The 14,732-nt window shown below is 40.3% G+C and overlaps 1 protein-coding gene across 10 annotated transcripts in view; it reads left to right on the forward strand.

The window, feature by feature from the left end:
* Positions 1–14,732, forward strand: part of fbrsl1 (fibrosin-like 1) — a 388,555-nt gene that overhangs the window by 259,818 nt on the left and 114,005 nt on the right. For all 10 annotated transcript variants that reach the window (XM_084729063.1, XM_084729058.1, XM_084729066.1 and 7 more), the window contains one exon: positions 8,025–8,054. In XM_084729063.1, the coding sequence (XP_084585189.1) occupies positions 8,025–8,054 (30 nt within the window). The remainder of the gene's footprint in view (positions 1–8,024; positions 8,055–14,732) is intronic.

Here is a 14,732-nt window from a genome sequence, read left to right on the forward strand (position 1 = left end):
CATTAGCTGCCTAATTCTCAGTGTGAGGTACACGCTACAACAAATTTTCCAGTGTACTTTTAGATTTCGATTTTACGAAGTACTAGCTAAGCTAAGTTTGTTTCAGAGAGGGTGAGAACATGCGACAAAACATCCATTTGACAAATTATGAAAGCTGAGTTGAAGAAAGGCTTCACCCTTTGCCACGAGGCCAGAGAGACCTTCAGATATCCCGCTGATGTCTCAGGCCTGGCAGGAGGTCCCCGGCGGACCCGAGGCTCTGCTTCCACGCCCCATCAGAGTGGCCACGGCGCCTACGTCCCCACACCTCATCCCAGCATCCGCAGGAGGGAAATTGCGAGGGGAAATTGGTGTTGTTCCACCAGTATCCGACACTGCTTTGGTCCTCGACTATCTAAATGGACCATTACCCCCTCTGTGTGCTCTCACTCTAGGAGATCTGGGTTTGTCTGTGCTCTCTCCCTCACAATCAGAGGTGTCTCAATATATGTCCCCGGAGAGATGTCTTCTAAAGTGAAGCCATTTCTCTCGTCAGTGCATTGTTGACTCACCACCTTATTCACTTGGACAAGGGATCAAGTGTTGCTGCTGTTTCCCCATTCACTCTTTCTGGCTCTTCTTCAGCTTTTGCACGCAGCATCATTTATTTTTTTCTCACTTATCAAGTTTTTGATTCGATACATTCAATTACTGATACACTATATGAAATGAAATCATAGAGAGGAATTTTGTGGAATCAACTAATCAACTTTTTTCATTAACTTAAAGGTATAATCAGTATGATTTATCCAAGCTGTTTTTAAACTACCAGAAAGAAGTCTCATTCCCAGAACATCAAATAATGACATTTTGGGTTGGCAAAGTGTCCCGAACACAGCAAAATAATGAGAAGCTAAATACAGAGGGCAGAGTCTCTCCAGATACATCCACCACCACACACTTTTAGTGGGTCATAAGTAATGACTGAAAGGGATTATGAGTCTATATATTGGTTTGTTCCCTTTTGTTTGAAAATGTGGCATATTATGCCTTTAACATAAATATACAAGTTTTATTAATTCAAGTTAATTGAGTAATTAAGCTTAAAAGTTCCATTTATTTTTAGAACCTTTCAGAACTTGTAAACATGGGGTCTTCTATTTTGGCGTCTTTTGACTTAAAATGATGAGTTGAGTGAAAGTACTGTACTAAGTTCAATCGACTCATGATCAGCATATTAGCAGACTTCCCAGCATGCATTGAGTGAGAGTCAAAACTTTAAAATAAGTCATGGTTTGTTTTCACAATAATGAAAATTTCACTGTGAAACCTGGCAAAGGTTAACAATGAATTATGTTCATATCCTGTTCCACTTAACATTAATAAATTGTAATAAATGTTAACAGTTTGACTTAAGACTTGTTGGTTCAACTTAATATTATAATATACTTACTGAACATGTTTTTTCATGTAAAACTGAATTAGCTTACTTGAGTTTGAAATCAGCTCCTTTTCTCTATTATTCGTCCACTTACCATTGCATCTGAAGTCCTTGAACTTTACAACATGATGTGGTGGCAGCATCTCTTACAACAGCTTTGATACAGCCAGGCAAGCTTTCATCACAAATACTACTGTCAAAGCACCAATACTTTTATACATGTTTTCTCTTTTTTGCTTTTACACATTTTATTTATTACTCTATTTATTTTGAGTAGAAACTGACAGTGACACTTTAATGCCAGCAGCTCAAGCAGCTTTTGCTTTGCCTATTTTTTCTTGATTTCTTGCAGCAAGTACAGGGTTGCGATCAGTATTCAGGCAGACAGCCGTTGACGCCGTGCCAGCATTTGCGTAGCTGGGCAAGTTCCTCCTCTGTTCCTCTCTCTATCTCTGAGGCAGAATTCATGGCAGACTGTCCTCCGAGTGTGACAAGTGGAACTGTGTGATTAATTTGGCCAGTCGTTTTAATGTGCTCCGGGATGCGCAACGCTTATTGTCTTCCCCTTGCACGTCTATCGGAATCTGCCAGAGAAAATGTCCAGGAGAATCGAGACATCCATCCCTCCCTTCCTCTCTCCCTGTTTTTTTTTCCTCTTGCTCCTGTCTCCTCAGCCCTGCCTCATTTCAGGGCTGAGCTACGGGGTCGTCATGGGGGCCAGCCCAGGTCGAGGCCTGGCTCCAGCCAGGGCCGCTGGCGGAATAAATCTCCTGTCTCTGAAGTGTTGAAAGCTGTGTAAATGTCAAACGCATCCGTCTGATGTGCTGGCTGAGGGGAGGGAGGGTTGGAGAGGAGGTGGGATGCTGGGAGGGAGGGTTGTGGATGAGCCATCCGCTGAAGCCAGTCCCCCGTTACCCTTCGTAGCTGGCGGTTGCCAGGTGCAGATGTTGCTGCTTGCTCCCTGCCTCTGAAGAGCCAGCCAGGTTTTTTTTTCTTCTTCTTTTTTTTTTCTTCTTTAGGGGGGGTTTGTTTGGTTTGTGAACATCTATGAGAGAGACAAACCTCTAGGGCCTTGGCTCCTGTCAGGCAGCTTAGTGAGCTGCATATCTCTCCGATTTTAACAAAGTCCCCTCTGACCACCAGACGTGCTGTTCAGGGAGGTTTCTGTTTGGGGTTTAGGATTTGCATTTTCACCATTTGGTTTTCTTGTGCAGCCTTGCTGAAAATCTTTTACCCGGTGTAGATATTCAAAGAAGCGTAGGGTGCTAAATGACGTGGTCTTCTTTTCTTCTCACCCCCACCCACTCACAATCATCAGCCAATCTTGCACTTTTATAGGTTTGTTGTAACCTTTTCTTTGACTCAACAAAGTGTAATAGCCCAACAGGGCAATCACATACAGTACTAACAAAAACTGCTCTAACACTACCTCCATCCGTCCATCCCCTCATCTCTATAGCATCCCCCCTGCCTGTTCTTACTGTTGTTTTGTTCCCCCTTTCCACCTGCCTCTCCGTCCCCTGCTGTGCTGTGTCTCTCTCTGTCTCTGTCTGAGCCGTAGCTAGTATTCCTCTTTACGCTCTGCTGCAGTGCATGCTTCTTGTAAAAGGATAAGCACCATGCTGTGCTCTTTTGATATTATTTTTCCTCCTCGCCAGCGCCAGCCTTGTGAGGCCTCATCTCTAGTGTCATGGCTACTGCTGCAACAACAAGGCCAAGCATGCACCCAGGGAATAGGCCGAGCCAGTTGTTCATCTCCATCACCTAGGGTTTAAACTCGTCCCCATGTAATAGAGAGGAACTCACAACCGCTGTGAGATGGAAGTCATCTGTTCAGCTGCATGCTAAGAATACATTTACACCAGTTTCTTGGGGGTAGGGGCGAAAGTAGAGATTGGATCAATTTTCCCTTTTTTTTTTCTTTTTTTTTGTAATGCGTGGTTGGATCAAGACGGAAAGAGTCATTGTTTTGAATGTGATTCTTTCAGATTAAATGCCAGAGTGGTGAGGGGACAAATGGGTGGTGATTACAGGTTGTGATGCACCCCTAACAGAAATGGCTGACAATTTATTTGTGCCAAATCCTTAGTCTGAATGGGGAATTGATTGACAAGGAGCCTAAGCCACTTTCTCTTCTTAATGCCCTGCACTCTGTAATGAAGGTCTTTTGACAAGCAAAAGCCCAGAAATTAGGGTTTGCAAACATTCTCCAAGAGAAAGAAAGGAGGACATGAATAATAGAAATGGGGCCGATATTTCTAATTTTCCATTCCAAATACATGTGGGTATATACTTATAGGTTAATACTAAAGATCGGTATTATTAGAGCTCATTACCAGGGGTGTAAGTAATTAATTACAACTACTCAAATTATTTCAATTGTCATCTTTTTAGTACTTGTTCTTAGTATTAGTATTAGTATTTTTTACAAGTCTGTAATTTTTTTATTCTTCTTTTTGTCAGTAGGGACAGCACACATAAATGAACATCAGTATAAAAATACAAAATATAAACAGGCTGGATTATGGCAAAAATGCAAATTTTCATCTTTAGTCCCTTGGCAGGTAACCAAAACAAAGACATAAATGACAATGCATAAATATAGAGGTAAAAAAAAAAAAAAGACAAAATACAATGTGCACCATGTCAAGTTAGTGTTAGTGATCGCTACAAAAAGGACACCGGCACACTGTCTAACTTGCAATATAACATTTATGTGCAATGTTCTGGTATTAGCCCTTCATACCTGATGAACGATATATGAACACCATGACATACAGATGTTTGATACTAAAACTGAAAGCCTTAATGATGAAGGTGTATTTGCAAATTTATGATATGTTGCAAGTTAGACGGTGTGCAGGCGTTTCTAGCCAATTAGCCTATGCGATTGCAAACAGGCCAGTGAAAACCAAGGCATGCAGACAAATAAAAACTTTGGAGAGGTGACTGTGACCACTGAGCAGAACAGAGCAGGAGCTGGCAGTAATTTAGACTAAAGATTTGTTTAAAAAGTATTTTGTAGTCTGATTAGTTTTTAAGATCAAGACTTTGTACTTTTACTTATGTATTTTTTAACACCAGTAGTTAATTATGACTTGTAACAAGTCATAATTAAGTAATATAACAGTACTTGTACTTGAGTAATCACTGGTCATTATGTAGTCTAGGCCATTTTTCTTTATTTTAGAGCAAATAATACACAAAAACACAAAATGTTTTTGTCTACCATTTCTAATATTATTTTAATATAAATAACCCCATTTTTAAACATTTATGGAACCACAATACTGTCAGGCCATTTTTGCATCATCTGAGGCACATTTTCTACAGCACTGTGAGGCACCCCTCCTTTGCTTTTATACTTATTTTCTCAATGCTCACCAACATGCTTTGGAATGATTAACAACAATCACTTCAGCAAGTAGAAAGCCTCATACTGGACAGATCTTTTTACTGTATCTATCCTCCAACAGGTCTATGTTCTATGTCTTGTGTAAGAAAGCGTCAGCATGAACAATAGGAGCTCAGGCAGATAGAGATGCAAACACAACAATAAACCCTCCTAAGGGGTTGAGCCACAATGTTTTGCTGTTAAAGCTTCTGCCAGCGAGGACTCCTGCTGTATCCCTTGTCAGAGTAGAATGAATCAGGGGGCACGGAAGCCCCCTCTCCCCAACCCAGACTCTCCTCTCCTGAGAGATCTTGGCCACTGAGCCTTTGCACTGATTACTCTCGTTACTTAATTATACATTTGGACCCACCGCACTCGCAACAAAGGGCCGCTGTGCCTCCATTGACCCAGCTCCCTCCTCATTGTGCCTGGCTCTGAAAGGGAGTCAAACAAAATAAAGAGGGCCCACTTAAATATGTTGCCACAGGAACTTAATTGACAGATTGATGGCAGTTTTTCACTGGGGGCCCTCTCCCTCTCTATGCGGCTCTCTGCTTGAATTGCTCTGCTCCTCATGTATCCTGCTGTGAGGTCCAGTGGGACTGGCCTGCAGCTCGACCACTCCTGTTTCCACAACTTCACTTTCTATTGTCCTGGGGGAGAGAGTTACCAGCCAGCAGCATTTAGCGACAACTCAATGTGAGAGACAGAAGCAAGAAGCTTGTGGGTTGGATTTAAGTTAAAGGATTGGTTCACCCCAAATCAAAAATTTTGTTGTGAGTTGCTGAGTTCTGGAGACATCAGCCGTCTGCTTTCTCTTTAATATAATAAAACCATATGACACTAGCACACCAAAAACTTGTGATGGCCAAAGTACCAAAAAATGCATCTGAAAAAAAAAAAAATCAATATCAATGTCTTTTTCTAGAATGTAGAAACAAAACAGTTCCTACATAAAACTGCTCACAACAACAACTTTAGATTGTATGTATTTTTGAATTTGGTATGAACCCTCCCTTTAAGTATTGTAGATATGTTTTCCATAAAAATATATTACAATATTTCATCTGACAGCATGGAATGTATTTTATATGAACTGAACAAATTTGAAAATAAAATCAAACCTCTAATGTAAGCCAGACTTAATTTTAACTAAAATAAATAAATAGCCAATAAAACCCATCCATCCATCCATCCTAAAACTTCTTATCTTTTGCAGGGCTGTGAGCAGTGTTGTGCAAATTCACAATTCACAAAAAGTTAGCTAGTTCAAAGAGATTAAAATGAAGAGATTAAAATGAACTAGTTTACCATCATTTCTTCTTATGAAACTAACTTTTAGAATTTTACATTAGATAGAACCTCCTCCTACAAAGGACGCTAGAGTCTATAAAATCATGTCATGCTAAATTAGGTGCGATATACATGTTTTCTGTATGAATTTGAATAGTATATTCATAGTTATTAACAACCATTTAACCAACAATTTAAGAACATTTTAAAACACAACAAACAGTAAATTTGAAAAGTGGAAACTTGAAAAACTCCCACCTCCCAGTTTAAATAAAATGCACCATAATGAATGAGAACTGCAAAGAGATAAAGAGTGAGACAAGATAAAGGAGACAAGCATATATAATATCTGACTGTTTCTCACTGTCACAGAGACTATAGTCTGCAGTGTAGTGTAGCTCATACACTTCATGCTGCATCATCAAAGAAAGTTTTTAGACTGCGTCATGTTCATATTTATGTTCTCTCTCTGTAGCAGTTGATGGCGCAAGTGTTCACATTCATTAGTTGCAAACCAATTTGTTCAGTTCATCGTTCACCAAAAACTTGAACATGTTCAATGAACATCTCTCTTTTAGTGCGTGCTGCTCAACACTGCTCAACACTGTTTGTGAGACACTGTAGCCATTCCCAGCTGACACTGGGGAGAGGCAGCATGCATCCTGGACTGGTCGCCAGTTCATCACAGGGCCAGCACCCACAGCAGCTTTTTTATTACTTGCTAAAAAGAATTTTGTGTCAGTGAACATGTCAGAAATGAAGTGCTCTGGCCCTTGCTTTGTCAGTTATAAGGTCTGACTCGGTTTGTCAGTTACAAGGTCTGACTTTTTTCCATTTTTCTTTTTCTTGTTTTTTTTTTTAAGGCTGTAACTCTTCTCCAGATATTTCAGCCTGATCATTTCATATGTTATTGGTGGAATGACTTCCATCCATCCATTTTCTGTAACCGCTTATTCCCGAAGGGTCGCGGGGGGCTGGAGCCTATCCCAGCTGACATTGGGTGAGAGGCGGGGTTCACTCTGGACAAGTCACCAGTTCATCGCAGACAACCACTCACACTCACACCTACGGGCAATTTAGAGTCACCAATTAACCTAGTATGCATGTTTTTGGACTGTGGGAGGAAGACCGAGAACCCAGAGAGAACCCACACAGACACGGGGAGAACATGCAAACTCCGCACAGCAAGGCCCTGCCCCAGCCAGCTGGGGGATTCGTACTCAGGACCTTCTCAGGCAGCAGTGCTAACCACCGCACCACCGTGCCGCCGGTGGAATGACTTGACGGGTGAAATTTGAAGTGTTGAAGAAAAACCCATTTCACTTCTCGACTGAACAGACAACGATTTGGCCTTTGGCCATGCTAGACAAGGCATATTTCAGAATACAGCCTCTCTTGTTATTTAGTTCCTTTATCCCTGCAGAAGTTTGACATACAAATTAAAGACTGGTTTGTCACAAGGTGGATTTGAAATACCACACTTAATAGGCACTGTGTTTGAATATTCAGAGAGCCTAAGTTCTCTCTGTCCTTGAGATACTATCGTCCAATTTTAAAGCACTCTTAAAAGGCTAAATGACAAGCTGCAGCTGAATGCAGTCATTGAACAGGCTCTTTATAATAGAACCCAGTGTATGGTATTATTCATTTTTCATCTTTTGTAAGTTTACAGCATTTAATTTCCAACAGAAACACCAGAATGGTGCTCTGTGCGGCTGTGCTGCTTTTGAAACATGAAAAACTCTCTTAGATTACCACACTCTCCTTTCCCTCTTCATCCTCTGCCGTTTGCACTGAAAGCTGTCAGTGAATGAGAGGTTGCACACAAAAATAACATCTGCACTGATTATGGGCTACTGGGGGGAGCCAAATGAATAATTCCTTATATTTCATGTGTCTGTCTCTTTTCTGTTACAGTGTGACAGCGAGAGTGACATTGACGACAAGGTAAGCCTGCTTTTCCTGTGTTTATTCACCCACCGCATGAAGTGGCTGAGAGTTGTGAATAACAAATTTGAGCTCTCAACTAAAAGAGAGAGACAGTCATAGTGCGCTGTTTGCTAAAAAACACGAGGGGTAAAAGACACTGTGCCGGTCCCCCCACCACTATTGATCACTGGCATCTTACAGAGCAATAAAGTGACAAGGAAAACAGCACAGGAAGAAGCTGTTCTCCAAAGTTAATTTTCTGTTTTGTGGTGCAAAAGGATATGGCATCTATAATATGTGGAGCACTATGCATGAATATGTCTTGGAATATGCCTTCTACTCTCGATCGCAGCCCATGCTTCATACAGTGAGCTGTAGTGTGTGCGCTTTTATTCTTATTGCATGGCACATATCACCCCTATCTACTTGTTTTTCCACTTTGTGCCTCTTATATGCTCATTTTTGTAGATCCACCACCAACTGATTTTAATAGTCGACTAATAGTCATCAGTTAAAGCCTTTAGTTTACTAGTCATTGCACATTTATGAGGATTTAGTTATTTTAATATATATTTTTGGGGCACAAAGCGAACTGCCTGTTAAATGCAAACAGCAAAAGCAGTAATGATTCTGGATGTGTCGGAACAACCTGCGAGGAGACTGAACATTTCATTATATTTCAACACAGTATAACTTCATACAAATCTTGCTGTTCAAAACAAATAAATAACTTCCAATTTCACAAAACCAAATGCACTAAATACCAGATGCAAAGATGGTACCCATTCAGTCCAGTGAGAATTACTCACCTGGTGGTGAACTTCCTTTGCTTTCAGATTCACTTCATGATGCTACGGTCCACTGAATATTCACAGTAGTGTTTCCACCCTTGCACCTACCCACAAGTTCCTGCCCAACCCTTAGACTTTACACTGTGATGATTTCAAATATGTTTCAGTTTCTTGTCTTGGCTCCAGGAAAGTTTTGCAATTATAAAAACTTGAACAAAAATTCATTATATAAAGAAACACAAGTGACAGATTTACAGACGTATCTTTTTGTCCGTATGGTGATTTTTCATTGTAACACTGTGCGCGGCCACTGGGAGAGATTTGAAGCTAGGCTGAACCACAATACCCTGTCTAGGTTCACATGTTAGATCATTGCTTCAGAGGCTGTCTGCCAGTCTAATAGGACCGCTAACTGAGCTAACTAGCTGAGGTAGCTACAGCACATTTAGAAGCAATGCACCATTGATTACAGCATTGTAAAAGAAAAGGTTGCAATAATCCCCCAGGCCAGGCGCAGATCCCACAAAGAATTTGATGTGTTTTTCTTTTTCTCCGCCAAACGAATAAATTAAAATATAATCGACTAAGACTGCCCTACATTTCAGTGTAACATTTGAGAGTTTTGTAATGATGATCATGATCCAGACACAGAAATACATTCCTTTTTTTTCCCTCAAAAATTGAGGTAAAAGATTGAAAACAGAGAGGGTTGTTTAATAAGGTGAATTAGAATATAACATATTTCACAAGGTGCCCATTTTTCTTCAAGATTTATTGGCTTATATTTAAAAGTGGTTGCTAACTTTACTAACGGTGGCTAAATGTGACTTGAGTGCAATGTTCATTTTTCTTCCAAACTCTCAAACTTAAAAACAGAAAGCTAAAACAAGTTAGCATTATCAGCTGCTTAAAAAAAAACCCCTGCATACTATTTTAGCAGTGATGTCATCAAGTTTTAACCATTAGACAATTTGACAGATGTAGCCTATCAGTTTCACTTCTGTGTATTTGTTTATCCCAGACTCGGAGGTGGTTGTCTGATGGCAGCCACCTGGTTACAAGATGAAACGCCTTTGGGGAACCTCACGCATTCTAATTCCTCCACAGTTTAGCAATTACTCCCTGGTAAATGAATGAGATAGCATGCCTAATCTCCTGTAAGCTTAGCTCCCAGTTCTGTGGAAATGTCTGCAGCTCTCCCTATAAATAATACATTGATAGCAGGCCCAATTTGCATTAACTGTAGCCTGGCAAGTCAATAGGCTTTTATCTCTTCATTGAAGCGAGAAGGAACCGAGGGCGCTAGCTAGTTGACACGACAGAGAGACGAAGCAGGCCTGTCAGTCTCCATACGGCTCCCTGGCATCACTGTGGGGGGTAGAGAGGGAAGTAAAGTAGGAGGGAAGCTCTCAGAGTGTTTCCTTTTCAGGGTTTTGTTTTCCTCCCTGCTCTATCTGCTCTACTTGAGACTTGTAACAGTTGTATATAGTGTCACAAATTCTGACATTTAAGATATAAAAGTTTGATACTACCGTACTAAATAACACCACTAAAAGAAAGAGAAGAGAGAAAAAAAACAAGCAACGCTATGTAGAAACGCAGCGGTGTTGCTGTGTTGTTGGTAAGGTGCCAGCTTCTGTTTGTTCAGTAAAACAGCTCCATATTTGGCGTTTGGCACCACTTATGTCGGCCAGTTTAGGTGGACTGGGATACAGTTCAAGATATGGTGGGACTATTAGACGCTGCTGCCAAGCTTTCAGCTGTCTGATTGTTGAATTTTGTACCAATTATTACCCAGTCCACTGTCAAGAGGCAGACTGCAGCCTCACTTTATCAGGCTTTTCTCTTCTCACATGCTTGTCATCAGTATGTCATGGAGTGGTATTTCATAAAAAACAGTACTGAATGCATTCTATGAAAAAAACTGTTATCTAAACATGGTACCTGAATCTAATGTGAGACCCATAGGCAGCAAAATTATACTGAAAATGAATTGTCGTCAGCAAGAAAGTTGTAACCAAGGCTGCAGTCATGTAATGAGTTGTCTAGGTTTGTGTGTACGTCTTGGTTTGTGTAAAACTATTGATTTTCACTCCTAGATCCTTTACTTGCTTTTTCATGTCTCTTCAAGCTTTGGTTTCACTTCTTAGTTTTCACTCTCAGTTCTAAGGTTCTAACTCTTGGAGGGGGGGGGGGCGGTGTTGGCATGGTGCTTAGAGGAGAGCGTCACATTCTTTTCAAGTGCACTTTAAGACAGTACTGATATGTAACAAATACAACAACCAAAAACTATTTTCATGGACAATCCTCAGATCACACAGGACTTTTTTTTATAAGTATAGTATATAATATTACTAATTCAGACAAGCAACATATCCCTCAGTATTCCTCCTAAATCACTGCTAGCTAACATTAGCTTTGCATCAGCAGCCAGCATGTCGACGATGTTGGAACACAAGATTCATAGAGTGCATTCATGTGGTGTTGGAATAATCTGGAAGTTCCCAACTGGGAAAATTCACATGAACGCCCCCTCAAGTCAGCAATTTGGAAAGGTGGCAAAAATGTTGGTACACGACTCGCCAAGTTGTTGATTTGTCATATATGCAGAAACCTGGAAACACTGCAGACAAAAATAAATGTTTTGTTGATGGTAAAAAAAACCCAAAACTTTTTATTCATTTGTGTATTGTATAACAATTTTTGACTCACATGCAGTTTGTAGTTTGCTATTAGGTTGTAAGTGTTAGTTGCTGTCCTGGTAGATTGATGTTTTAGGGAATGCACTGGTGCAACAACAAGTCTGGGACAAAATTACTTTGTAAAGTATTACTTGCTTAGCAACATGAATCTTCACTGGCAGGGTAGTCTCAGCTAACCCATCACCCAGACTATCCATGTTGTTCCCACATTACAACCTAGGAGCTCATGAACTCACCAAAGCTGGAGAAAACAACTTCCCATATGGGAAATAGGACCATCCAAGGAGTCTGTGAATGCAGCATTACATACGTACATTGGCAGAATTAAGACAGCTTATCCTGTAAGTAATTTAAAACTACATCATGTCATGAAAGGCGGTGCCAAAGCACTTTTTTTTACATAAAGCAATAAGAACCTATGCCACGCCCAAAATAGCAACCCATCAACATAGTCACAATGTGAATGCCATATTTGAAAGCTTATTATCTAAGTCAGAATAGAGGCCCAAAGGTAAGTATTGATTTTTTTCCATTGTTCTAATGATATGTGGTAATGTTCCATCCCCAGGAGCAGAAATATTGAACAAAGAAAAGCTTTCATTTGTGACTAACAGGAAATGTAAATGAATGGCAGCATATTTCAAAACAAGTTCCAGTGTTGTGGAATCTTTCAAAACACACTGTTGATGTACATGCATTTGCCAACAGTGCAAGAAGAAAGGAACATCTGGATAAAGGCTAAAGCAGTGCTGACCTTTTCATTTCCTCAGAAACACATATTATCATAATCAAGCTGATGAGAGTTGTGAATCATCCATAGCAAATTGCTGACGAAAGAAGAGGACTGAGAGAAAAAAAAAATACTTTGACAGGCCATCACTAAAAGCAGGGGGAAAAAAAAGACAGTGTAAAAAATTGGGTTTCACGAGGAGAAAGACAAACACTGTCATTTGTAATTGCCCGCACTCAGGATAACTCGACAGCGATAATTTTCTGCAACGTTTTGCTGAAACAGGTGCCAGCTCCTCCCGTATCTTTCCAATGAAAACAAAGACTCCTTTCACATCAGATTACCAGCCACCTGAACACCCACATTGTCAGGATTTCACAGATTAACTTAATTAGAATATTGCTTCCAGGTGTGCCCCGGGGGTGCAATCAGTTACACTGTATTTGAATAAAACTGACGAGTTGCTGCCACAGCAAAGTCAGTTTAGATTGCAGCACCTTGTGAAGCTCGCTTGTATCAAAGCAATGCTCCAGATAGCATGCAGCGATGTGTTTCCAGGACGTGTCAGACTTGAATTCTTAGGAGATTGCCGGGTCACCTCCAGTTCACCGCGAGGCTGCTCTAAGGGGGATCTATATGTAGATTGGCCGAGCCTCAGAGAAACAAGCAATCAGGATCTGGGTATTGTGCTCTCATCACTGGCGTTTCTTCTTGGGAGGCCCGTCGTCTGACGTCCGAGAATGCATGATGTTCGACAGTGACAAGTATGCAGTGTTCGTTTAAAGAAAAATAACAGCCTTGACCTTGAATTGCCAAGCTTATGTCTGCACCCCCGGGGAGGAAAACCCACATAATTAAGGATTCCTTATGGAGAATTCTCTCTCTTAACTGTTATTAAAGCAGCACTTAATGTGTTTGCACATAGCCATGCTAAATTAGATGCTCATGAAGGAACAAGCCACATGTTGTGTAAATCACTTGGCAGTACAGGGACTACTTGTATTCAAGTCTGTTTTGACGCCATGCTATATGCAACTGGGAACGTCATACATTCTTTATTCTCCATCCAAATGCTTGGAGCCATTTAATGTCTCAGTGTCAGTTGATTAAAATGTACTTAGATTCCCCAAAACACGTGTTAGCTGTTTAGTGCTTCACAAACATATGTTGAATGAATGGTTGTGCTTGTACAATGGTGACATCTGTGATAACAAACATCACAAGGACAATATCATACAATTGTGAATAATAATAATGTAGTAATTGTAAATAATTTTATTTGTATAGCTCTTTTCAAGCTAGGAACACAATGTAATTCCCATAGGAAAAATAAAATAAAATACACAAGAACAGCAAAATAGAAGGAAAACCATATACAAGAAATTTACGAAAGGCAGAACAAGTAACACTGTTAAACTGAAAATTAGGTGGGTTATGAGCTGTATTATGTAAAGAAATAAAACTAGTTGCCAGGCAAAAAGGCCAGTCTATAAAAATGTGACTTAAGTCTGGATTTAGAAGCAGAAACAGTGTGTAAGCAGATGGAATACTAACTACAGGCCTGTTGATGTGCCAGCACAGCAAATCCCCCTTTAACCTAAACCAGGACTCTGGAACAGCCAGCAGGCCTAACCCAGATGATCTGAGAGGCCTTTTTGGACAGCGAGCAGTTAAGAGCTCACCAGTTAAGGCCGTGTAAAGCCTTGTAAGTCATGAGCAAAGATTTCAAAATGGATTCTAAAAGAGATTGGTAACAATTATAATGAGGCTAAAACCGGGGTGATGTGAGAAGAGCATTTTGTTTTCGTTGGACATCTGGCTTCACAGCTCTGCACAGCCTGAAGTTGAGCTACATTTCAGGCACTGAGGCAGGTAAACAAGATTTTACAACAGTCCAAAGATGTGCAAATAAAAACATGAATAATGTCTGTATTGCTAAAAGATAATATTGGTCTGATCTTGGAAATATTCTTGACTTGGTATAAAGATAACACCCAGGTTCTTAGCAAAGGTCTTGATATTTAAGATAGAGTGACTAGGCAATGGTTGGACTTCTCTGTTTAAGGCTGATGATGAGCACCTCTGTTTGTCAGAGTTTAACTGCAGAAAGTTTTGTGACACCCAATCTATTTAATTAGCAATGCAGCTATCAGTTATACAGTTGATGTGAGCCTTAATAGAGAGAGAACTTTAATTGTCTGCATAGCAGTGAAACGAGGTGTTGACGGCGGATGACTTAATGGTAGCATATACAGAGAGAACAGGAATAGTCCAAGAATTGATCCTTGAGGTATTCCACAATGAGAGTGCGAGAAACAGCTCATTCATTCATTCATTTTCTGTAACCGCTTTTTCTGTAAGGGTCGTGGGCTGCTGGAGCCTATCCCAGCTGAGAAACAGCTCACTGGGTCTTATTTTTAGTTTATTGTTTATTCATTTCTGTATCTGTTAAAATTATTTACAAATCTGTGAC

The sequence above is a fragment of the Lutjanus erythropterus genome, chromosome 10 (genome assembly GCF_056507025.1).
Source record: "Lutjanus erythropterus isolate fLutEry1 chromosome 10, fLutEry1.hap2, whole genome shotgun sequence".
NCBI lineage: Eukaryota > Metazoa > Chordata > Actinopteri > Lutjaniformes > Lutjanidae > Lutjanus > Lutjanus erythropterus.